Source organism: Pithys albifrons, chromosome 7 (assembly GCF_047495875.1).
Source record: "Pithys albifrons albifrons isolate INPA30051 chromosome 7, PitAlb_v1, whole genome shotgun sequence".
NCBI classification, from domain to species: Eukaryota; Metazoa; Chordata; class Aves; order Passeriformes; family Thamnophilidae; genus Pithys; species Pithys albifrons.
Window position 1 is genome coordinate 42,242,520 of NC_092464.1, and position 27,186 is coordinate 42,269,705.

The 27,186-nt window shown below is 39.2% G+C and overlaps 1 protein-coding gene across 1 annotated transcript; it reads right to left on the minus strand.

Annotated features, from left to right (window-relative positions):
• Positions 1-212: 212 nt before the first annotated feature.
• DYNC1LI1 (dynein cytoplasmic 1 light intermediate chain 1) lies at positions 213-26,023 on the minus strand. The gene is made up of 13 exons (XM_071561150.1): positions 25,794-26,023; positions 25,444-25,517; positions 14,535-14,651; positions 13,218-13,448; positions 9,755-9,924; positions 8,514-8,607; positions 6,823-6,958; positions 6,340-6,451; positions 4,845-4,904; positions 4,674-4,718; positions 3,667-3,787; positions 3,341-3,499; positions 213-1,140 (listed from the first exon to the last, which is right to left on the minus strand). Exons 1-13 carry the CDS (start codon positions 25,961-25,963, stop codon positions 1,031-1,033), a joined length of 1,599 nt encoding a protein of 532 aa, XP_071417251.1. The 5' UTR covers positions 25,964-26,023; the 3' UTR covers positions 213-1,030.
• Between the last annotated feature and the right edge of the window lie 1,163 nt (positions 26,024-27,186).

Consider the following 27,186-nt stretch of genomic DNA (forward strand, 5'->3'; position numbering starts at 1 on the left):
AGTTTTACTCCTAGGAACAAATGCTTATTACTCCTAGAAACAGAGACTTATCCCCTTCCTTCCAGAAACAATGTCGTGAGGAAGTTTAAATATTATTCACTGAGAAATAAAAATATAAAAGTATGTTTTAAGATGTTTTACACACCATCTTTAGATTTAACTGTAAACAAACAAGAACACCATGGCTTCAATGAAAATTATTGAAATTTGAATGCAGAGAATACTTTATTAACTGATTACAGTTTTGATGACGAATTTTTAAACCATAAGTAGTGTGGGAAACATAATGGGGGACATTAAGGCTGAGCCATATATATATAGACAAATCTGGATACTGATAATCTGTACATTTAACCTCTGCTTTTTCTTTATACATCTTTTATTCAGTGTCTGAAATTATTCAAAGAGGAAAAAAACAGAACAACTGGCCACTAATTTAGTCTTATATCTGGAATGAATTTTTGCACGGGTTTTTGAATGCAGTGTAAATCTCAGTGGAGATGTAACAGATTTTTTTTAACCATATCCCAATGAAGTGTTCAAGTATAACTGGAGTTCGTTGTTGTTATAGATTTGTGCAATTATTTTTCTCTTTGAAAAACCAGGAGTAGTTCTCTTGTGTAGAGGTTAATCTATTTAAGAGAGTATTAAACTTACCTAACAGTTTGGGAAATCAATATAAATTAAGTGCCTGTGGTGTGTATCAGTTTTCCTGCTCTAAGCAACCCCTATCACTTAAGTGGACATACTTGCAATTTTACAGAATTACACTGACTTTTCAACAAAACCCAGAAAAAAAGAATTTACTATTCTTGCACTGTGAGCAGTGCTCCTACACAATGTGATAACTGTTTTCCATTTGTACAACTCCCTTTTGTAAAGTTGGGCAACACATATGAAAGAAAGACAGACATCAGTTATTTGTGTTCTGAAAGAGATTTCAGTTCTTTAGTTCCAGTCACTGAAGGAAGAGGCAGAGGCAAGTTTGAATTATCCCAGAAAACTGAACAAATGGTTTTATTTGGTGTCTTCAAGATGCTTCACCTTCTGTTGGAGATGTAGATGATGTAGGAGAGATTTCAGGTTTTCGTGAAATTCTGTCCAATTCTGCCTGAACATCTGTTAAAACTGGCTTCTGACCTACAAAATCAAAGTGTGATATTCAGTCATGTTTATGGAAAACCCACAGTATCTTTAGTTCTCAAATCAGACAAATCCTAGTAGTTCCTGCATGCTTTGGGTGCAGAGTAAAGGCATAAGGACAAACCCAAAAGAAACAGAAAGAAAACAATACAGTCACATCATTTAATATTTCCATAATTATATATTGTCAGTATAGGAAGAATTCAAGTATAAAATACAAAAAAATCTATTAAGGCTAGCAGTTATGACTACTTCTATACAATTTGCTATATCATATGTGTTTGAAATAACTCTGAATGTAAATCAAGGGTTCCACAAAGCCCAGTAAAGCCAGTCCTGCATATTTGGTCAGCATAAGCACGACACCGCTGCCCATGAGAGCACACAGACCTGCAGATGGCAAATCCCTTCATCTCCTCACCCACTTACATCTTCCCTAACTTGGAGTGGCACAAACATTTGAGCAGTCACACTCAGACCTAATTCAAGCTTCAAACACACACCATTTCCCCCTCATCCTTTTACTCCCCAGTCTAGGTTTGTATCCTGCTATGTTGTATCACAAGAATGGAGGAGACAATATGGGAAAAGGCAGTGCAGAATATGAGAGTCTCAAGCCATGACAAGTGTGCACAGTGTCTTGTGCTGACACACATGTAGTTTTAGCAGTGTCCCAGCACCCTTTCTGAGGATGCAAATTAACAGAACTAGCCACAAAGGTCATTTTGGCCAGATGTACTATGCTGCTCTTCATTCCTTTGACAAAAGCTAAAGCTGTATAAGAATCAAAGCAGCTAATATTCCAACTAATAAGCAGAGGAATTTCCTACAGCTGCTGAGGGAAAAGTAATTTTCAAATCCCAAACTACTATCTTAACAGCCAAGTTTCAGATTGAAGAGTAAGTGCTGTAGATATCACTAAACACAAGACAGCAAATACTGAGGAAAGTGAAGAGGCCACATCGAAGCCAAACTTAAGTTGTATTTATGGTAACAGCTTAAAAATACAGTCCTTTGCAACATTAAACTGACTACATCCTAACCCTAATTTTGTTGCTTATTAGGAAATTTCTGAGAACAGTTTTGCTCCTTAATAGCTTAATTCTGATCTTGAAGTTTCTGCCACGGCCCTGGACACACTTTTCTGGAGCACTGCCTCTGTTTGCCTGGCATCACCCAAACCTGCTGCCCAGCCACTCCCCACTGGATTTTCCAGTGGGTGTTCTCTGCACCTCATGTTGCATCTACTGTGCTTGTTTGAACAATCTCCATACGCTGCTGCAACTGGCACTGCTGGCTTTGCCCACAGCAGATCAGGAAGTTCCCAGACTTTGCTTCGCCAGCTGAGCTTTGCATTTAAAAAAGGGAAGTGCACACATATAGAAAAAACCAATGAGGGTCAATCTACAATAAATGTTTGTGGGAAATGTTTTCTTCTCTCTTGCTGCATCAAAGGAAACACTGATGTCACCAGCATTCTCTCCTAAGTGTAGCATTACCAACCTACAGGGGAGCATGGAGGGAAGGTGTCTGTACATGTGTTCTCGAGTAATACAGAAACATTTTAAACTGGAATAGCAAGAAGCACCAGAGTAGTGCTGTGTCTAGCTCCAGCACAGTCACTATTAAACATTTCTAGATTAATACTAATTATTAACCACATCATAAAAAAACAGCTGTCAAAAGAAAATATGTAAGTATTTTTACAGGCTGTCACCAAACTCAATCAAAGCATTCATCACAGCAGAGCTAGAACACTAGCAAAAGAAAATTTAAAGCTATTTTAACACTAACAATATTGTCAAAAAAACCCCCCAACTCAAAATTTAGTCCCAATCTACCTGAATAACATTAAAAGTGGCTTGTAGCATAAGCCATTTTATTGGCATGGTGGGAACAAAGGAAAAAAACTAAGAACTCATGCAGACAATATTCATACTTAAATAGCTATATGACAAGTCTTTCTGTGCTCTTCTGAGAGCCAAAAAAAGGCAATGCTAAACTGCTGTGAAAAGGAAAGCATAAGGCCACATAAAATATAAAAGCATCTATAGAAAGCAAGCATTCATATATATACACACACATATATAAAGCATTCAGTTAAATACAGCAGTGTTCATACTTCTGACAAGCTTCACTAATAGGAATGATCCACCACTCAATTTGAATTGAGTTGATCTGTTGTCATTAATCCTACCTGACTTTTTTGCTGATGGTGTTAAGTTGCTCCCAGCACCTCCAGTGCCACCTCCTCCTGGACTGCCACCAACACCACCAGGGCCACCAGGAGAACCAGTTTTCTTGCTCAGGAGACTATTGAAGAAGTTAGCCAGAACTCCTTCTGATGTAGCTCCAGCTACAAGGAGAGAAAGGAAAAAAAAAACACAACACAAAACCGACACTGATTTTCTAAACAAATAATGATTCAGAATGTTAATCAATCTAAATAAGCACATTAAAGCAAGCAGGGAAGCAGCTCTTTTACTTCCCCAGTTGCATTTGTGCTCTCATAAGAAAAGGTACCTTTCATATTGGGGTCAATTTTTTTTGACCCAGTAGGGATAGGTGTAACACTGGCAACGTTGGATGTTACAGATCTATTTGGTGTCCTAGGAGATCCACCAGGAACTCTTGGTGAGGCATCCTACCAAATAAAAATAAAAAAAGAACAAAGCCAAAAAGCAAAGTGTAAGCATAGTAGTATCTCGTGCAACTGAAATGACACAGGATTAGATTTTGCTGATTGTGTACATGTATTTAATGCATATATAACATTCTTAAAACTAACTTTATTGCAACTAAAGCACTGGTGAAGCTTTTCATTTCATCCCAATGAGAAACTTGAAATCCATCTGTTACTCAGTAGTGCCTCTGACAGTAATGAAAACTGCAGCAATTAGATCACAGAAGATCTACGACCAATTTCACAAAAAGACAACACATATCACCAACACTATGGAAAGGACCAAATGCAGCCCACGAGAAAAAGCATTATTCATTACTTCAAGATAGTAAGTCATGTTTTCTGTTCATCTAAAGAGGTAAAGCTACCTTTATAAGATCACAGGCTTCCCATGTAAACTTGTGTCGCTTTTCAGTTGGTTTTTTATTTGTATTTTTCATGGACATGATGTCATAGTTTTCATTTGTCCCTACTTTTATGCCAGAATCTTAATATTCCTAGAGTGATGGTGCCAAATTTAGGATATGACACTCACCAAGGCAATCCAGCCAACATAGTTTGCTCCTTGGCACATGGCACACTCTTAGGACAGAAAGGGGAGCAAACTACCTGCTTGGATGCATCTAACATATGAAAAGGAAAGCCATGACATTCAGCTCTTGCTGTCAATACAAGTTGTCGTGACCAGCTGTGAAGTGTCAGTTTTAGGGCACTGTATGATGAGACATTAAATACTATGTAGTTTAAAACACTCAGATCAAAGAATATTTGATAGTGCAGATAAAAGCAACCTTCTAAATATATGAATACTTTTCATGTGATGGTATTCAAAATTTTTATTACTAACCACTGGCCTTCCTGCAGCAGTAGGTGGTTGTTTCGCCAACTGTGACTGCAAAAAAACAAACACACACATGAAGTGTTAGATGTTACAGTGACTAAGAATACAGCCCAAAATTTGTATTGGAAATTTTGTTAAATGAAGCACTGGCTGCTTCTTTTATAGACAGAAAGTTACCTGCTGCTTCATAAGAAACACTTGGTCATCTTCTGCTACAATTTCTTTTTCATGAACAAACTGCAATACAAAAACATGAACATAATTTTGACTCAAAGAAAGATGTATTTCCTTTTCTATCTCCTGGTGAATATGACCAAAGCATTCAATAATGAAGTACATGTATAAAACACCATGATGACTGCATATCACATTTTCCATATTTAAGACTGCTGCCTCATGATTCCATTTAAGCTAAGTTAATTAGAAGTGAAGTGGAGGTATCATTAACTCCTTTGACCTGTCAGGCATAAACTCCAGATGTATTTGTAGAAAGACGCATTAAAAAGTTCATTAAAGTGTTCAGTAAAAGATGAATGAAGTAAATGGTAACAATGCACGTTTAAGGGTCTCAGCATCAGTAAGAAACATTCATGGAGGCAAACACTCTGCATCATGCTCATGTCTCTTGAATTTATTGAGGCCTCGCCTTACTATTGCTTTACAGGTAACTGTGGCAAACATGACTCTTCACCTGCACTGCGTTAGACAGGAGTATTACCTGGACACAGACATCTCACTGGACACAGATCCCAGTCCCATGGATCAAACTGCAAGCACTCTCCTTCCAAATAAGCTTGTAAAAATTTTTGCCCAAACAAGCACAGCAAATATAAACATCAAAGTTTATAATCCAGGTATGAAGTTTATAAACATGCAAAAAAAAATACTGTCAGTTTTATTTTTCTTGGACACCTATTTAACACACTACTACAAAAGCCTTTATTTTTTCCCTAAAGATTGCAGAAAGGACATAGTATTAGTCTTCTCAGATAAAATAATTCCTACTAGGAAATATGATCAGTCACAAAATCTTAGCTTTGTCAGAGAAAAGCCATAGAAATATTTGCCATTCATAATTTCTGTGTGCATGTGGTCCCTGGTGCTGGCATTTTGTTCAAGAACCCGACATATGTTTACAAGTAGTTCTGTCAAAGCCTTATGTTAAAAAGTTTGAGAGAGAAAATATACTGATATATGTAGAACCTGTTTTCACATGTTTATTTTCATTTTACACTGCCTCAAGTTTTCTGACTTTTTTTACTCTAAAAGAAAAGAAAGCAAGTTATAAGCAACTATATGAAGTTATAAGCAACTCAGAGCAAAATGGAATGTTCTTAAAAACAGTAACTCAACCTGAGAAATAGGTAAGTGACATTCAGACTTTTCAATACCAAATATGGATTAAAAGCAAAACAAGTATATTTTTAGTCTCGAACAACGTAGTAGGGGCAGAATTAAAAGAAGTGTAAGCTGAAGAAAAGCATTATACAGAACAAAAATACATAATGATTTTTTTATATAATTAAAGAAGAACTTTAAGAACAAAAAAAAACCCACAGGGTTTATCACACATTATAATCTGGAAGCATAATCTCAGGGAAAGAGAAACTGTCAAAAAAATGACAGGCAAATAAATAGCAAAGAAGCTGAATACCAAAACATCTCAATTTACCTTTCTGACTGGAGGTTTTGTTATTATATCTTCAAAACTGTCTTCTGCTTTTAGTGTCTGAAAGTTCTCGTGCAATATTCCTATCTTCTTGTCATTATCCCAACCTGCAGGACTAGAAGAAGGATTATTTGGCTTTAAATTCTACTGTTACATCAGCTATTCTATGCATTTCTGAACTGCACAGCACTGAATGCCAGGAGCATTGTCATAACTCCCACTCTCCTGTGCGAGCGAGTCATGGATTAGCACAAGTAGGTAGAGACTGATTCACCATAACAGAGAGAGAAACATCCCGGGGTTTAACCTTTCCCTTTGGGGCAGCAAGTATTTGTAATCTGCAGCCGCTGGCACACAAACTCCAATTCATGAGAGTACTAAATGAAACTTTAAACAGCATAAACAAAAAAGGCTCTAAATGCTGCTTTACAGTCTTGCACACAGACATTTTTTAGTCATATACACATAATAATGCAGATGACTTACATAAATACTGCATCTTTTTCCACAACAACAGCTGGAACATTGAAAGGAAATCCATACAACTTCTGGACTATATATTTGTACACTAAATCAATGTTTTTGTTTTCTTTTACTGAAGTGTAAATAAGTGCTGCCCCATCTGAATAAATTGGTTAAAGAAAACTTAGTTTAGTGGCAAGTAAGAGATACCAAAGTAACCTTTAAACTATCAAAAAAGGGTCATCTACTTTGTAGAATTTAGAGACAGAATACAAAACCAAAGAGGTCAAACAACTTCCAACACTTAATTTCTGAAATAAGCTTTAGGTAATTTAAATCTTTTTTTCTGCATTTTGTTTTAGGCAAACTCAGCTATTGGTTTTCAAGTAAAGTACAAGCTCTTCTCACTTTCAGAGCCCACAGTACCAGTGGTTTCACTACGACCCCTTTCAAACAGTCTTCTGCTTTTAGTGAACAAAAATTTTCATGCCATAGCCTTACATCTTGTCATGGCAACATTAATATTAGTAGCTTCAAAAATACCAAAGATCTTCCACTTCCCCACATGAGTTTTTAATTAGGGAAGTAACTTCTTACATTATACAGTGATCTGCTTTCGAATGAAACAAAGGCAAACGAATTGTGCTGTACAGAAGGTACTAAAAGACCAAAGGAGTGCTTCATTTTCCAGCATGGTTTGGTATCAAATTAACACATCTTATCCACAGGATTAATAAAAGAGCAATTTTTACTTTGGGATTATAAAAATACCAACCTCCTAATTTATTCCTATCTGCTTGCAATTCAAATTCTACAAGCAAGTTATATAATGGGCTTCAGTCCCCATTCAGTGAAGTTTAGACAGAATTTCAAGTTGTACATGGCATATAGAATCACAGAGGCTAATCCCTACCAATATTTTGCATTTTTCCTCCCTCCACAAGAGTTATTACAGTTACCCATAATTCCATTTTGAAGAATTAGGTCTTGGAAGCCCCTCGAAGGAAGTGCCATTTCAACTGAGGTCTCTGGTTCTTGGACTAATTTTTCCACCTGTCGACTGCTGTCTCTCCAATAGCATTTAAACTTCCTTTTACCACAACACAAATGATGACAATGTAGGCAGGATACTGGCATCTAAAATCTAGCTCTGGCTAAACAACACTAAGCAGTATTTAATATACTTCTTTTAAAAAATTAAATTTAAAAGTAATAAAAAGACAGCAACAGCTTCTGTACATTGTCTCTGTACCAATACAAGAGAAGGCAGTGGACCTTGCCTACAGCAATTCACACTTCTTTCCTTCCCCCATAACCTCATCCTATAGAATTGCTGAATACAGAGGAGACTGAATATTTAGGACAAAAACAATACCATGCCTTATGTGCACCCAGGAGCAAGATCATACTTCAATGAATTATCTTGTTACTTTAGGGAGCTTGTCAGGTAAGATGTGCTGTTTTGTAAACTGACTCCTAATCATGGAATTGGAGGCCAGTAAAGAAATTCAAGGTAAGGGACATGCTGGGGACTCCTGCAGCTCTGTAAAAAAATAAAACTGAAAAGTTTAATTCAACATTGCCTGTAGGGGTAGCTGAAACAGGCTGCCAGCTACAGTAAAGGAGTTGCATCCTACTATGGTACAGATGCAAATACTCTTTTAAGCTTGTCATACTTCAATTGAGTCATTTTCATCTTTATTGTTAAAGGATACATTGTAAGCAAAACCGTCTGATATGTGACTGAATGAAGTCAAAGTGTTCATCTCTGTAGTCATGCTCTTTTTCCAGAACACTGATGGCATCACACTGTCAAAATAAACACAAAATTAATATCCCACTTGCAGGCACCTGCTCAAATAGCAGTGCTGCTACACATCCAGTTCACAGGGGGAAAGGCAGATGGAGTGGGGTGGGGCAGTGCAAAGGCAAACAAAAACTTGCTAAAATAGTTCAGAAGCATAACTGAACCTTTTTATTTTTGATATATAACCTCATGTACATATACTGGGGTCAGCACTAACTTAGGAGTTAAAGTGACTGGCATTTTTCATGCACTTCCCCTCTCCACTCCAATGCAATAACTCAAAAGTCTTTATTGAAAACTTACCCACTAAATGATATCACCATTGTTTACCTAATGTTGTTTTTACACACCATGGTACTACAAGACAGTGTTTTTAAAATCCAGTTACTAACTAGCCCTTTGTAGAGGGAGGCAAAAGCAAGGAATGTGGAAGCAGAAAAACGGTGTGGGGAGAAGAGTAACAGAGCTGTTGGGTGAGAAAGAAGGTGCTGCTCAAATGAGAGGGTTAGCATTCCAGTGAAGGAACAGCACATACATCAGGAGGTTTGTGCCCTCACTGAGGGCCAGCAGAGGCTGCAGATGCAACAATAAGCTTACTGCCAATGAGAACTGAAGAGCCAGAGGGAGAAAAATACAAAAACAGCCACAGGAGAGCCACACCATTGTTTTCCTTAGATTAAGAATATGGTTACATATCTAACAGAAACCAAAAGAGATCACAAACACCTTCAGAACTGAGAAAAATTAATAGAGCAGCACTTTACTAACTGTAACTCTCAAATATGTTCATCTTCAGAAAAAAAGATCAGAAATATTAAAAAAACTTATCAAAACATTATTTTCAGATTAAGGAGGACTGTGGAAATCAAGGGGAATTCTAGTTGCTTATTGACTAGCTCAATTCTGTGAGCAAAACCAGATTTGAGGTGTTTCTCAATTCCTTGAAAACTGGTAGAACTAAAGGAAAAGCTAATTCCAAAACAACATGCATGAGGGGTTCCAGAAAATAACCAGCCTTGAATATTAAAGAAAGAATTCTTCAACAAGATCCTCAGATTAACTTAATAACCACATGCTTCCCACCCCAAATCCACAATTGACAGAGTTGCTTAAATTAAATACACAAAAAACCTAAAACATGAAACAAACCTTTGTACAAACTACTACTACTGGAATGCCTAAGTTACATGTTAGTGTATCTGCACCCAGGGGTAAAATCACACTGTCATCTTTGTCTTCCTGTAATGAAGTATTTCTTCTCTGTGGAGAAGCTGGAAAATCCTCGCCTGGTTCTATATATTCCTGGAAGTCTCTTACCACTGAAAGTAAAAAAAGTTATATTAAAACATCAGCTACTTTATTATTTCAACAATGATTTCCACTGCCATTGATCTCTAGCACTGTTGCTTGCATAGTACTTCTGCATCTTTATGTTGAAAAAAATGGAGCATGCACCTAGTGCTGATTGGTTGTTTGCTCTGTGCAGCACAAGAGAGAATTAGCAAGTCTGGGATCTACTGGATTGGCAACCAGAAGAACATGATCAGATAAAACTGTCCACAAGGACAACATGAAACCATTTTTATTTAATCACTGTGAAACCACTAGGAGCTGCTATTAACGATTGCACTTTCATCTGTTTCCTAAAGGACATAAGTTTCCTTCCATTTTTCTTGGCAAAATTAATGTAACAGTTTGTCAGAGTAAATAGAATTAAGCCTTACACATACTGCTTAGCAGCTATCACATACCAGATTTTACCTGCAAAGCCTTTGTCCATTCTTCTCTTTGTACCATGAATTATAGCAGTAATAAACAAAAAAAGTAGAATAGACAAGCACTAGTTATTAACTAGCTTTATAATTAGTTAATAGCATTTTAAATATTTTGTATGCTTTTAAAATAGATCAGATACTACTTTAAAATTTAGTACAGAGGGTAAGAACATAACTTTCTATTTTCTAATTCTTGTTGTAACTGTCTTGTTACGTTCTGCTGCTTACATTCAAGCCTCTAATTACACAGTCAATTACTATTCCTGCAGTCAGGGATACAATATTAGGCATAAAATATCTGTATCTTTCACCTCACATGTCCTCTTTCACATGGCAGAAACAGGATTCTACCAAACCAAACCTCTGACTCCTGTTTCCATGAGTAGCACATCCTGATTCAGCAAGAGAAGTCAGGCAGGGCAGTTCAGCTGTACCTGCAGAGGGGCAGCTCAACTACCCCCGTCCGGTCTCACTTCCTTGTCCCCATTTATGTTACCTTCACTCAACTGACTGAAGCCCTCCAAATTCATACTTAGAAAAGCATTTGTGGATTTAAAAGAGCAAGACCTATTATTTCCACACCCAAGAGGAAAAATTATATTAGGTCAAGATTATTCAATTTTTCTGCAGATCTCTGAGTTCACAATAACAAAAAGCATATGCACAGATTATAATCTCTACTTGAACAGTCAGCTTGAGCTCTTATTCAGGGTCTGCTGCTACTTCAGTCTGGCCTGAGAGCTTGTGAGAGCTTCCCAATTTATTTGAATGTTTTAAACCCAGAGTTCTCACCAAGATATGCCAGTCACTCAGTCTTTCCTGAACAGTATCCTGTCTGTTCTGGGATAATTGCATAAACTAAAAATGAGACTACTCCAATGCTACCAATCCTCCAGTGGATTCCTAAAATTCCCACTGTATGATCATAACATACTGATCTTTATACAAACACAGAAAACAGTAAAAAGGAGGATGGATTTAGTACATCACAGCTCAAAGACTGAAATACAATCTCAGGTCTTCCTTAGAGACACAATTTCATTAGACTCATATTAACTCTATAAAGAGGGAGGGCTATTGCAACGCTTCACACGCAGGTGCTACAGAACCCCCAACCCCTTTCCACACGAGTTCCAGTCCTCACAGGATCTGTCTTTGAGAGGAACTAAGCTTCTAGAAGGGGAAGACAAACATAGCAGAATACCTCCAGAAAACTACACACACAAAACCTCAGCAGATTTCAGTCCTGTTAGCAAGTTAAACTACCTCTCAGGAGCACTGAGCCTGACACAAGAATGAAGTAGGACAATGTAGCCAAAAGTCAGGCAAGCAGGACTCCTCCCTGCTCCTTTTGGCAGCATCAAGCTCCTGCCCGCCTAGCAACACATCCTTAAGCCACATCACAAGAGAATCAAAACAAAAACCAGCTTCCAGTCACATCTGGATTGTGTTCAGGGCTTCTGTTATACACAATGTGCAGACTCTCAATACCTACCAGATGATAAAAGAACAAAAGAACAGACAAAACTAAATGAATAGCACTTTTTCTTGACTCATCTCGTTGCTTACAGTTTCTGGATTTTGTAGAGTTTCACTATTCTGTTCACTCAAATCAGTAAAGAAGCATAACTACCAACCACACATTTTTGATAACAAAGACATTGCATCCTTACTACTTTCATCCAGCAAAATCCCATCCTGAAACTGTATCAGGATGTTTAATGCATACAAACACACATTAACTTCCACTCCCCAAAAACAAAACAAAAACCACATCCAAATGAGCTCAGCTCCTCCCTCCTGAACAAGTTCTTTTCGAGCAAGGTATGGTTTTCAAGGATGATACTTCCCTTTGAAGAACTTCTCTCTTAAAAGGAGAAACAAAACAACCACCTTCCCCTCCACAGTCCCCATTCCAAAGTATCTGTAATTGTTGCCTTACAGGTTATCACAGCACAGCTACAACCTACATTTCTAAAATAGCTGTTCAGCAATCTGGCAACTCAGATGCTTAAGAACAGAGTTAAGAACAGTTAAAGAGTGACTTCAGACTTACCAAGTCTAATCATACTATTTGATCTTAACACACAGCTTTCTCAAAGGCTCTTCCTTGTAGTAATTCACTGAGAGATGAATGGGAAAGATTCATGTTTTATTACACCCAAGGAAATACTGTCAGTGCCCAAAAGTAATATGGAGCACTAATGTTGCAAGTTCAGTCAGACAGTTTAAGGAATTCTTAAAGATCTTTGTGTTCTGCAAGTTTCAAACTAGAAAGAGAAGACACTGACAAGCTATATGCTATCCATGCCAAAACCAACATATAGCTGTGTTAATGTCAGTAACAGTTATGATAAAAATCTTCAAGTAGAAAGGGCCCAGACATGGCCATGTTGTCATGAACCCTCTCAACGTTTACACTTTTGGCAGGCACAGAACAGGTCCCAGATTCTCCAACTGAGTATTTACAGGAACCATTATGGAGCTGATGTAGTGACCTGCCTTTTAAAAAATTAAATAAAATGAAAAATGGAAAGCTAAGGATTTTCTTTCTTTGGAGAATCTCATCTAGAAAAAAATACTTAAAATGCAAGATTGTAATTTCAGCTGTGTTCGTTCTGAAAGTTTTTTCCCCCTAAACTGTTAGTCTGTTAGAAAGAAGTACTAGTATTGTTCATATAGCTACTTGAGACTTATCTGAAGCTTGACTTCCTTGATAACTCCTAATTTTATGTAACATTTCCAAAGAATGAAAAAGACTGCAATGGAGACATTAAATGGTGCAGAAAGCATTAAGCATATTTAAATGGGTTCCTGTGTATTTGCAGAATACTCACACTTTTGTTCCATTTCTTTCATTTCTTCAGGAGGAATTTTTAACTTGTCAATATGTTCTCTTACAACACTTGCCCATTTTTGTAAAGAATCCAATGCAGTCCAAGGTCTAGACATGTCTACTACCAACATAATTAGAGTGTCCTTTAGAGAGCTTGCCTCCATTGCAAATTTAAGAAGACCTTTGTGATACAGGTCACCATCCAAAATCCATACATTACATCTTGTTTGGTCTACAAAAAAAAGGAAAAAACATTTTATGAGATTTACTTGAAACACACCACTACATAATGGCTATTGAATCTTCTTTAGACATGTAAAACACAAGGAAGAAAGCAGATGACATGTTTTATCAGTTGATTGAGCACACATAAAACTGCAGCTTCTGGAGACAAGCTCCTCCTCTTCCAAACCCTGATGTTTAATGGCTGAGAACTGAAGATCTTAAATACATCATCTGAAAGGGAGAATCCAGAGATGGCAATCAACATTTCCAAAATAGTTGTTCACCATTTAAGAGAGGAAAAATGTTTTCTTCAAGATGCAACTTAGAAGAGCAGAACTGGGTGAACTCAGTCATCCCTTCTCAGCCCTTGGTCTGCTCATCTCCCCTGCAAGACTCCAATGTGACATGCCTCGATAACCCTTAAAGTACAGAATGTACCTTGGTCATTCAAAAATTGAAGAACTGCAAGTTTCTAATGATTGAGATGGACTTAAAGTTCTTCTTCCAATTTGTGAAAAGGGCAATCACCATATAAACAGACCATCCCACTGCTTTTTTTAACTCTAAAAACCCACCATACTCCAATATTCACAGACACTTCTGCAGTTAATGAGGAGGAGATGTTGATTCTAAATTAAGGAGCTCAATATAATTACATTTTGCCTTCAGGTAAGTTTTTATCACTTGTTAACAGGAGTTTGACTTAGATCAAACTCCCAGTACTCTTAACCCTGGATTGAAATCATCTTTGACATCAATAGCCTGGCATGAAAGCCAGAAAAGCAGAAGATTTCATTTAAAACAAACAAAAAGGTCAACTTCTTCTGGTTCTCTTCGCACATGTATTTGTGCTTACAGTAGAGAAAGGAATCCCTATTTTTCCCCAAAGCTTCCAGTATATCCTTATTCAGTCTTTAATTCCAGGTATTTGGATCTTAAACATACTTTTTACTTTTTAGCCATGCCTTCACCCAAATTTTTGGGCTGGTAGTTTTTGGGTTTTCTTGTTGTTTGTTTTTTTAAGTTTCCTTTAGCATCATGCACATTGCTTTCAAATTGGTTTAAGATACTGTTAGAAATACAACAAACTTACCATCTCTGTCTTCATCATGCACATTTAAATACAAATACTCCATTCCTCTTCCTTTTTTGTATTCCTCTATTCCTTGAATTTTTCCTATTAAGCTAGTTTTACCTGCTCCATCTTCACCTGGAGAGACAGACGTAAGACAGCACTCAATCTTTAATCAAAGTTACATATTAAAAACTACCTGGGGCAATAAGGGAACCATACACTAACAGGGTGATTGACCTCATTGAAATTTTGAAATATAGCAGGTTTTTCCCAAATCATCCATCTGTCCAAAGTGCATGTCTCAGCTTCCAGTCTTATTTCTAGTTATTGATAAATGCAATTCTGCCACTATTTTATCTGAAATAGGCTCTTACATTGATCTTTAAAAAGCAAAGTTAAGGAGTAAATACTTCAAACAATTTCAGTCTTTCAACTACAACCAAAGTAGTACCAAAGTTTTTCTAATATAGTTTCTCTTGCAGTCAGAAGAACAGAATTTAGAACTCTCTCACATCAAACAGAACACACCACCAAGCTGAGTAAGGCAAATCTGTTTCCTTGGCTTTTATGGGTTGGTTTCTTTGAATATTTTGTCTGTTACAGGTCTAAAGAAATCTTAAAAAGAGGTGACAAACAGTAAGCCCATTGCCTTATGGTACACTCTTGTGTATTTGGGTAGCAGAGAGCGGAGAGCCCTGCAATCAGGATTCATTTGCTCCTGTTCTCTCCCCTCCACAGGGAGCTCAGGTAACCCATGAACTTTACAGCACATGCACAGTGTGAACACCCCAACTGCTGCCACAGACCCTTCTTGAAAAACCTTATTTCTAGTTCTGTGCCCCAGCCTTGGAAAACTTCACATGCAGCTTTTCCAGTTTGAAAGAGTAATTAAGCTGAATTTGGACACAAAGCAGGGGTTTGCCACTCTAATTTGCAGTATGATGAGTATGTAACAATTAGACATTAGAAAATTCTTGAAACTCACTCACAGGTTATAAAATTAAGATTAATCCCAAGTCCCCAAGAGGCACCTTATCAGCTTCATGTCAAACACAGTATTTTTTCCCAAGGTCTCTCCTATACAGACAGAGTATAAACACTTGCTTTTAAACACAAAACAAAGAGGAGAGTTCAAGGGCAGTAATTTTCACTGCTAAACATACGGATGTTTTCCCTTAGGAGGGAACTGACCATGATCTTATGGACAATACTATGGCTACATTAAAAACACTACAGATATAACCACTGGAAAGAGCAGAAAAATCATACTTTAATAGACTGATTTTGAATTTGCTTAACATATTATTCCCAAGATTGCCATATGAAGTCTTCAATTTAGAGGCAGGCTTTATTTTCACAATTCACTAACAGTCTAGAAAACATAAGACTGCTTACTTTAAGGAGTCCAGGGGATTTTACTCAACTGAATGAAAAGATTATTTGGAAAATAAAAAAAGGAGAGAGAGGAAGAAGACCAGAACTGAACTTTAAAGTCTAGTTTAGACAAATTAAGTGAAAAACTAAGTTGTATCACTTTAACTTTTTCATAATTTAAGAGTTCATCTGAGTTCCTTAACTGTATTATATATCAAGGCATACTTGAGGAAACAATTATAGCTAATTTTAAATAACCATTGAAAAGCACCACTGTTTTCTAGTCATATATCAAGCTTTTCCTCTTCTTGTAAGAATATTCTTTTAAATTAAAATTCTGATGAAGTGCAGAGTTCAAGCTTCATCCCCAGATATCAATTACAATTCATCCTCTGCCCTCACCCAAGTACTTATCCAAGCTTCTTAAAATTGCCATCTAGAAACAACTGGAAAGATTTATTAGCTGCTGCTATGACATGTTATGAAGCTACTTCAACTTTTGCCAACGTCTGTATGATTCATTGTGCTATTTTACCTTTTTGAACAGGCAGCTTCAATGCATTTGTGCCAGCAGAAGGCTCAATAGGTAAGACAAAACAAAATTTGTTATTCCTTTTAATGAAGGGTTGCAGTTAACAGTTTTCTTAGTTTCTCGAAACACCTGAGAGCCAGCTAAGTTCTCTTGCATACTAGTTTGTTTCACACAGGTGGCAATAAAGATTTCAACTTGCTTGCATTGGGAAAATTTGGTATCTTCTACAAAGCATATCTGCCAGTTCTTCACAAAAGTAGCTGCAACAAGTCTAAGAAACACCTGCAGTTATGAAAAGTTCTACACCTGCCAAAAAATCCACTTGAGCAGTCTAAACTAAAACATCCTTACACAGGTGCTAATACCTATGCAACTGTTGTTTGAAAGTGCTCATGCTAAACAATAGAGGCAAACATATCATGGCTCTGTATTATGTCATTTCCTCTCCACCCTCACATTTCCAAATGCCTGAAGGAAATTGGAGTTCAATATTGTTAATGTCTTATGGCAAAAACAGAGCTGGAATTTTATTTCCTCCCCTAGATTGAAAGAAATTTTATCAGTACAGTGTAAGACAAGTTGATTTGATGCAAAATCAGTATCTCTGGATAAATGCATACACAGTAATTTCTGCCTTCAGTTACAGAATTACCTAAATCTAATCTGTTCCATGAAGAGGACTGTCTGCTCCCCTCTCCTTAGCAAATACCCACCCATTTCAGAACACCAGGGTCAGGTAGGTGGATCTCTGATGCACACACCTGTATTGCACAGGTCACTGCATGCAGAGCAGTGCTCATCTGACACTATAAAGCCAGAGTGATGCATCAGTGAAGTCTGAAGGGATTGGTACTACTTTCATTAATTACTTGGGTAAATGAAGAGAACAGTACAGTTCACAGAGTGTATAAGAGAAACCAGAAGATCTGTGGAGAAAGGCTTAGAAGTCACATGGACAGTGGCCCAAAACAAGTTAGCAATGCATAAACCAACAAGTTTACAAACAAGATGACTCACTTGCAAGGGTGCAAGACACCTGCCTGGTCAAATGTGCCTTTTTGCATAGGACATTCAGAGTTCTGGACATATTCAAACCAAATTAGAGTCAGTAATTTTTCAATGTTACTGAAAAAGCTGTCAGAAAGTAAAACCAGGACCATCATCCATGACATAAGGACTCTTCCTTTTTGACAAACAATGGATCATATAAAGTGAGGTAAAGATAACTGTCTTGGCCAAGAGAACATAAAATCAGAATAGAATCGTTTGGGTTGAAAGGAAACCCCACACTAGTCTAACACAACATACTAAGACTTGAGGTTTCATCTGCCTCTACTTTCTATGTTTAGCATGTTGAATATACCTTTTAAAACTGTGAAAACTGCAAATGTATTTGCATCCTCATTATTATTTTTTCCAACCTCAAGACTTCAACATAAAACATTTGACAAGTCAACACACTTTGAATATACTGAGTTATGCTAGAAAAGAGCAGCAGTAGGATTTTGCCTTGTAGCTACTCTTCAGCAACCATATCAAAATAGAAATCAATCTTAAACCAGTGCTTATCTAAAACACCTAATCAGTTATTAGAAATCTCATTATCAAACTAATTCTAAGTTTATGCAATGCTAACTTTTAAGACTTCTCAAAACTCAAACATTTTATAGTAATGTCTTTAGTGTGTACAGAATGTTCTCTCCCCTAGAGGAGGGGGAAACATTTGTGAGGAAATTAAAGTCTATTAGCTATTCAAGGTTTGATTGATAATGTACAGCAAAATAATACAATTAGCATTAAGTACTACCAGGGACATATATAACAGTTTATATGCTTTGGAAAAAATCTCAGTAAGAGTACATATCTACACATATACTATATGGCATTTGAAATGACAAACCTTAACACATTAAAGCATGGGGGTTTTTTTGTTGTCTCTGGATATCTCTAAAATATCTGATAATAATGCTGCTTAGTTTCAGACAAAAGCACAGTATCATATTCCCTACGCTTAAACATCAGTGCATACTGATATTATGGAAGAGAAGGCTTTGTTAAGTGCTACTGAAGAAATGCACAAAACAGAGCCTTATGTACCTTCAAAAGAGTTATCATCACCTTCCACTTCATTTCAAAATTTTAAGATGGAAAATCCTCCAGCTTCTTCTTTATTTCTAACTGGGGGATTATGAAATTAATAACTGACTTCTGCACATAAACTCACAGAGCAAAACATTTCTGACAGGCCATTTTTTATATGTAATTTCAAGGCAGAAGAAAAATCAGGTAGATTTTGCATTCTTCTTTTGCAAATAACATAAAAGGTTCTCCTTTTTCAGAGTAATACTAAAGAATTAAAATTGCCCATTACCTCAAACTGCACTCACACATTAATACTAAATAAGGAAACAGAAGTGATGCTTCTACCAAGCAGTGCTATCCACGAAAGCAGAACACAAGAGAAACAACAGATTTGATTTTGCACAGAAGACAGGCAAGGAAGCAGCTGAAACAAAGCCAACCCAATCTGCTTACACATGGTATTTCACCATCTTGTTAACAAAATGGGAAGTCAACTAAAAAAAAGCCCATTTTTATGCCCACACTTCTACCACTTATAGTTTAGGGCTGTCAAAGCTTCTCTGTCCAAGGTGCTACTTTGTCCACAAAACAGAGTTTGGTAACATCCTTCTTATTGCTGCCCTCAAACATACAGGGAACTGTAGTAACAGAAACCCTTCCCAGCCTCCTCTGTTCTCAGTACTCCAGGAAAACTGCATGTTTACTGAGCAGAAAATCAAGTATCACTAAAGGTTCTGCTACAATACAGAATTTAGCAGAATGGTCACCCACAGACAGGAAAAATGGGCAATGAGGTGAATGAATTGCCTTCTGTGAGTGCAGGCAAGCAGGCACTTATGTGTGTACTGCTGCACAAACTGTTCAGCCAGAAACTATCGCGTTAGAGAGGGCTTAGGCTCTATTAGAGAACTTCTTCAAGCTCTCAATTACACAATTTAAGATTCAGACTTCTGCTATTTCCACATTTCTTTCAGTTTAGAAATTTAAAATAGAAGTAGATTTTCACTTTGAAAAGAAGATATTCTTAACTTCTCACAAAGTCTGTACATGAAAGAGCAATCAGTATGTTATCCCCAGGACAGACATGAGTTTTGACTTTTTATTTAAATTGCTTTTCCATTGTAAAATTCCAGTGTGATTAAAATATGTCAAGGGAAAGAAGCAAGAAGTGAACATTTCTTTTGTGTCATCAGTATAGATGGTCTGCCCCTCTTCTTCAGTTCAGGGCTTTGGGTTTTTTTTTTCAACAGCTCTTTGAAAAACTCTGGATGCACTTAATTGTTTGTAATCTATAGTCTTACTGGTGCCTTGATGGGAGTTGGTTTGTTTGCATTTTAAACCCATCAATTAAAATTCAGTTTGATATGAAAATTATACAACTCATCTCTAAAAAAATCTGAACATGTTCAAACAAGGCCAAACAAAACTAGAAATGGTCCCAATTAACACCTTCTGAACATCCCACACCCTCAAGCATATTTTTGTGGATTAGCTTTAAACTTTTTGCAATGCAAAAGACAGCTTCTAGGTAGAATGATTTAGAACATCTAACACCTGTAACCTAAAATATTGAATATTTTTATGAATAGAAAAACATCCATTTTGCTTAAATATAGTAGAACAAAGCCACCAAGTCTAAACACGAGTTACCAAATGGGGCCAAGAGGCCATCCCAGAATCCCAGAGCCATCACTATTCTACACCACGTGGAATGACTGAATCCTGATACACTGGTGTAAGGACATAATGGTTTTCTTCCTCCTAGAACCAAGCACATGTGTACTACAGCCATTCTCAAGATAAAATACTTCTCACCAGCTAATAACTGCCTATTCTACAGCTGCATATTAGTGAAAGAGGCTTGGTCACACTTTCTATACTAATTGAAAAATGCCTTTTGCAGAACAAGATGAAAATAATCATAGTAAGCTAAATTTAGTTGGCTTTCAAACAACTGAAGAACAAAATTAACTATGCTGATGAGATCCTTCTCTTAATCCGTCAAAACATGGAGGTTCACAATAAGTAGGTCATATCAAGCCTTCATATCACTTGCCACTAAATTATCATTTACTCATTGGATAAAAAGTTTCTCCTACTCCAAGTTTGTTTTACTCTGCAAGCCTTCTTCCCCACATACCATTCATTTGGTGTCTCTGTGGCACTGAAAAATTATGTAACTTTTCTGAGAAGCACCTTAATTGCACTTCTGTGTTTCAGCATGATAGGAAGCAGATCGTAGACAAGTCTTCCCACATCTCTTTTGGCAAGTCCTGAACCACAAGAATACACAGCCTGGCTGTGGAAACAGGTACAGCAGCAACAGTGTTACTTGTGCTTGGAGAGACCCACATTTACAAAGTAAAATATTGAAGAGAATGCTACAGTGAATGCTACAGCATCGGGTTCTAACACAAGCCTTCTCCCCTCACAGAGCAGGAAGTCATCCAGTGTATTTTCCCAGGTTCACTACCGGAATAGAATAATCCCATGTTGCTATCCAAGCGACACCTTTATTGGCACTCCTGCCACTAACCTGCCTGGCAAACAAAGGGGCACAATTCCTTTCACTGTTCTTCACCTTTGGAGCTATTTCAGAGATAGATCCAGTAACCAGCAGCACCATGATGAGACAAACTGAAATAAATGGAATTCAAGAATCTCAGAACTTCCCACACTGTTCCAAGTGAGTTTTACTACACAGCATGCATGGAATTTCAGCTTTTTGGAAGGGTATTGTAGCAGGAAGGACTCTACAAAAAAGTACTACTTAATTCTGAAAAAAATCTAGCTACAAACCAAGCAATTAGAATTTTATCTAGGTCAAAGTCCCATCAAAACAATTGACACTGTAGGAGTATAACTCTGCTGACTGAAACAAAACTTGACTACATTTGGAAGGTTTTCATCACCAGCAGAGGGTGAAGAAGTTGCAATAAGAGGAGGAAAACAAGCTGACTTAACTTCTGCAGTCCTGTGGAATCAAGAAACACTTGGAATTAACAATATGTGCAGTGTGAACAAGCAGTATGTCATCAATTATACTGATGAACTGATCACAGTGAAACTTTCAGGTGCTTAAACAAGAAAAAATAAAATGGAAAACTGATTTTTATAATGCTGAGTACAAATTTAACTAAGCAGATATATACCCTCATGACAATTAGCTGTATTGTAACTTAGGAAGTTCACTATATTTCAAGGATCCACTAAAAGAAAGAGCTCAAAGATTCAAACAAACAGGCCTGGCCTTGCTGGAGTAAAGAAGAAATGTGGACACCAGCCAGTTGAACTCTCACTGCCCACTAAACTCAAAGCCTTTATCATCAAGTGGAGTACAATGCATAAAGAAAACCAAAATGCTAGTGATGCAGTAGAAGAATAAGTGTGCAACACAGATATGTAGAGAGTCAGGTGTACATGTGTCTCTGGATGGTTTGAAACTGTTAGAATTGTAGGAAAGAATATACTATGCTCTGGAAACAGAGGAATGTATGAAATACAAAGCCAGAAAGAAAACAACTATTTCATTCACTTGCCAGCTGGGAGCCTGTTTTCTGGTGCATCCTGGAATGACTTTCAACATTCCTGCTTGAATGTAATGCTGTAGTTTATTGGATAGATGATTAGTTCAGGTTTCTGAATCCAAGTCTCTACACATTCTATAGCACTATGGATTCCATCTGTAATCTGCAATGGTGACTTGTCAGCTGCTCTCTCCACTCCACTTGCTGGTTAAGATATAATTATATCAGAAAGAAAAGGAACAGGAGAGATCCCAGCTATAAGCATCACCTTTCTTATCACAGTCAACAAAAGGCGTCTCCTGCAATCAACTACCTTTATTACACAAGTGAGCAGAAGAGACAGTCCAGGAGGGAAAGAAGAAAAAGGGAAGCAAGAACAATAAAAACACACTCTCTTGGTTACCTGCAAAGAGTAGGTAGAAATGTCAGTGAGAGCACTCAATTTCCCTAAGAAGGCAGGGACATCTTATATTTTCTGCTGGTATAGTTTGTTAAATGAGGTAGCTGTGGTCACTGTGACAGAACTGCCTAGGAATCAGAGCATAAGTGACTTACATAAAGTTTAGAAAAGCTTCTGATTTTATTATTTGTTCATACAAGAACAGAAAAATGCTTTCATGCTACATGTGGTACCAATCAGTTCAAAGTCTTTACAGAAAAATAGTTATTGAAAAAATGTCTGCTAGTGAAAAATTTTGGATAAGTAAAACCGTAAGTTAATTAATATTTGTCTGATTTTGAGAAGAGGATTACCAATATTATGTGAACACCTTCACTTCATAAAACTATGTGTCATATCTAGAGATTAACATTTGGCATTCCAGTTTCCTTTAGTTATTGCTGTGATACCTTGAACTGCTTTCCAGGTACTTAAAAATGAGATGTTAACATAGCTAAAAACAAATACTGAAACAGCAGAATTAGCATGCCAGACACAACCAAGTTCCCAGAACAACTAGGCATACAAATATATGCACTGCTTGAAAACAATAAATGCTGTAGGCAAATTAGAAACCTGTCCTAGAAAACAAAAGAACACTATGTGGTGGGTTTTTCTAGTTGGCTTTTTGGGGTGGGGGAGTGGGATGTAGGAAGCTTAGGGAATCTTTTTAAAATGCAGATTGCAATGAAAATAAGCACTCATTTGTTACCATATATCATGTTTCAGCTGGGAAGTTTTGACCATTATGACTGTTTATACAGCAAATATTTGCCTGCCACAAAATGCATGAAAACCATCAAGACTTTGGTCAGCTTTACAAATTCTGCTTAAAACTATTGAAAGCATAATGACAGTGAAAATAATCATGGCAAGAAGTGATCTGTATTAATAACAAAAGTTAGTACAAAAATATCTAAAGGAAAAAAACTGGAACATAGAAGAAATGTGAGATAACAGAGAAATTGAAAACACACAGCTCAAGAACCCAAAGAGAGCTTCACATACTGAATCTATCCAATACAGAATACATCAGACCTCTCCTTTTGCAGTGCCAGTGTGCTTCTGGAGCAACGTGATGACTTGCAAATAAACAACAAAGGTTAGGTATTCTCACAAAGAACATGGCTGTGGTCCTCACTGGCCAGTCCTCAGATCTGATGCTCTTTTTCCTAAATACATGTCAAGCTCTTTTCCCCCCTCCTTGGACCAAGGACTTATAGAAAACACAATTTCTATGCAAGAACCAGAATTTCTTCTACAAAACAGCATTTTTTAAAAAAAAATGCATCACTCATAAAATAAAAAAGTATTACATTAAGTCATTCTGTAAGCTCCACATAAAGGGTAAAAAAGAAAATTTCTATATGAAAGGTTGAATATCACAAACTGACGGAGCTTTTGGAAACATTCTGTGGTGTCTGCTCTAGCTCTGAAGAAAGCAGTCTCGTTATGGAATACTACAGATAACCTGACTATGAACAGAGAGGAAAAACAAAGACTGTAATCTTCTTGACAAGGATTACAGCTTGAAGAAGAATTTTCCAACTTCAACAAGGACAATCACCCAATTTACGTTCAAAGTATCCCATCAAAAGCTGTCAATCATTATGAAATTTTTTCTTTCTTTAGTATCACTAAAACTTCCAATTTCAATATCTTAATTATGTAACATAAAAAGTAACAAATTAAAGGGGAGTAAGTCTTCTAACAGCTTCACTAGACCATGCTGTGGTCCTTGCACAGTCTTCTCTCAGTCAGATTTAAGTCACCACTCAACTTATCAAAACAGGAAGAAAAGGATCAGTGATTGCTTTAGGATTAGGATTACGGAGGGAAAAAAGCCTTACGTGAAAAAACTCAAGAGTATAAACCACAAGACTACGCAGAACTAGAGTGTGCAGAGTTTGCACAAGTGTCTTTACTGAGTTTTAACCACGTGTCCAAATATGAACACACAGGTCTTCCTGGGGACAGTGAGGTTGGCAAAGGACTCGAAGAAACACCTACTTATAAATCTACCCACTTGGATCCCTTATGTTCTCTACTGGTAATGGTATTTAACAGTCTTTCAGGAAAAAAAGCAACAACAAAAGAACAAAAACCAAAAAGCCATCCCACTAATTATGCTAGAAATAATATATTCATACACACATCAATATGATGCTTGGGAGCATCCATTTCTTTTCCCCCTGCCCCCGAAGTTTTTGATTTTGACGTGTTATTTTTCCTCTTTCCCTCAACAGTGAACAGCAGACGGATCTGTGACTATCGCCCTATCAAAGTCCCATTCCGCACCTCCTCACCCTGGCCAGGTTGGACTAAGGCACTGGGTGGGGATAAAGGGCAGCGGCCAGCGATGCCGCCGCACCACTCGCCTTTGCTGCGGCTGCCGACACGCTCGGCGCGAGTGGGCAGGGCAGGGCAGCGCCGGCACAGCCCACAGGCCCGCCCGCCTCCGGCCCACGGGCAGCACCGTCACCGACACCGCTCGGGCCACGGAAGCAGTTTTTGTGTCCGCATGACACACCACAGGGACCGGCAGAGCAGCAGCGCTGGCTCGAACGGGGCGGTCTCAGGACCCGCACGCAGCCCGAAGCCAACGCTCACGGGGGAGAAAGACAATAAAAGCTCCCCATCCAAGGCATCTAAACTAAGGAAGCAGGGTGGGGGAAGGACAGCGAGGATGTTATGGCGGGGTACCTGCGATAAAGGGGCGTATCTACAGCATCCCTGGATATTGCATATCCAAAAGGCAGCCGAGCCATGTAAGGGAAGAAGCGAGAGGGTTAAGACAACACCTTGCCACCCATAAACCCCCCTCCCCTTGGGGCGCTAAACAAGGGAAGGTCCAGGCCCCCAAGGGAGGGCCCAGGAGACAGCTCGTGTGCGACGGGGATGGAGCGGGATCGGGATGCCCTTCTCAGCCTGTGTGCGGCGGGGAAGGGAGAGGGATCGGGATGCTTTCCTCACCCAGCAGGAGAACGTTCTTCCCCGAAGGCAGCTTAGAGCGGGAGCGCGTGGACACCTCGCTGAGGATGCAGGACCTGGCGCGGAGAGACAGCAACCCTTAGGAAGGGACTGCAGCTTCCTCCCGGTCCCCACCCTCGCCATCTCCCGGGAGGGTGGACAGGGCACGGGGGGCAGGGCAGGAGCTGCCACTGCCAAGGGAGGTGCCCCCACCCAGTGACCGAGCGGCACCGAGCGCCAGCGGGAGCGCGGATTATCCACCCCCCCTCCCCTGGCCGCCCCAGGGCAGGAGCCGCGGAGGGCGGCGGCGGCCAGCGCGCCCGGGGCCGCGGGGCGGGGCGCACGGCGCTCACCAGAGGTTCTGCCCATCGTCCTCGTCGCCGCCCGCCCGCAGCTCCGCGTTGTTGTTGTTGGTCGTGGCCGCAGAGGCGGCGGACGAGGCCGAGGAAAAGCCGGCAGCCGAGCCGAGCCCGGGAGCAGCAGAGGAGCCGAAGGAGCCGGCTCTCCCCACCGCCGCCGCCATCTTCGCTGCTGCCGCTGCTGCTGCCTCCTCCTCCTCCCCTCCCCTCCCTCCTGCCCCGCCGCCTCCCAGGGGCGCGGAGTGGGCGCGGCGCCCGCGGGACCCGGATGTTGGGCGAGCGGGGCGGGCCGAGCCGAGCTGAGCCGGGGCGGGGCAGCGGAGCTTCGGCCGCATCCATCGGCGGAGCTGGGAGCGGGATGGCTCCGGTTCCGCACACCGGACCCCGCCGCCAGGTGCTGCCGCGGGCAGGGCGCTGCGCTGTGCCGCTCGCTGCCCGGGCAGCCCCAGCTCTGAGGAAGCACCTCGCACCCGAGCAGAGTAAGTGCGGTGGGGTAAAGAGGTGCCTGTGGGGAGCACACCCTCTCCGGGAGGCCTCGTACTTCATCTTCTCTCACGAGTGTGGCTTGAGACTTGGAAAAAGATGGGTCACCTCAGCACCGTTTTGACAGCTCGGCCCCTGCCAGAAGTCCCGGGAGGAGCGAGGAGGAAGCGTGTCAGCCCCTGCCCTCTGCTCGTCAGGGTAGCACGGGAATGGCTTTGAGTTCTGTAAAAGTTTAATGGGTGAGTTTTGTCCCTTCGAGGGGATTCAGGGAAAACCTAATGCAGGGCCCGTGTACTTCTGTACACCTTTTTCAAACAGAGCGTGCCATTCCCAGAGCCTTTGCATACACAGAGTATACTGGCTGTATTAGTGACTTAGGTATGCCCGCAGCTTGTAGTCAAGTTCGTTTTTGCTGCTGTGTTTATTTTTTTCCCCTGAAAACGCTGTTTTTAACTAGTATTTTGAAACAGGAAAAAGAATTTATCCCTTTCTCTTAGCCATGCATTTCTCTCAATGGCTTTTTGTTGCTTTGCAACCCAAAATACAAACATTCCTTCCATGTGTTTGTTGTTTTAGTAGAGACCAGGCATTGTAACTTGTAGGTTACCGTTCATTTAAGTGTGTTTCTTTCTTCAGGTATAAAATGGGTGAAACGACAGCAGGCAAATGCTGAATTACAAGTACTTACTACAGATGCACAGTTATTACTCAGAAGTATTTTGTTGTGGATAAAGCACAGGTGCAGAAAATGCAGCATTTTGGTGGAGATGCATCATCCAGTAAGTGGTGACCACTGAATAGGGGAATGGTGCTGAGAACAAGAAAAAGCACTTGCTGCATGACCCTGCAAGGGCTCCTTACGGCCTGCCATGCACTGCCTTCCTCTGGTATGTCTGGTTTTCAT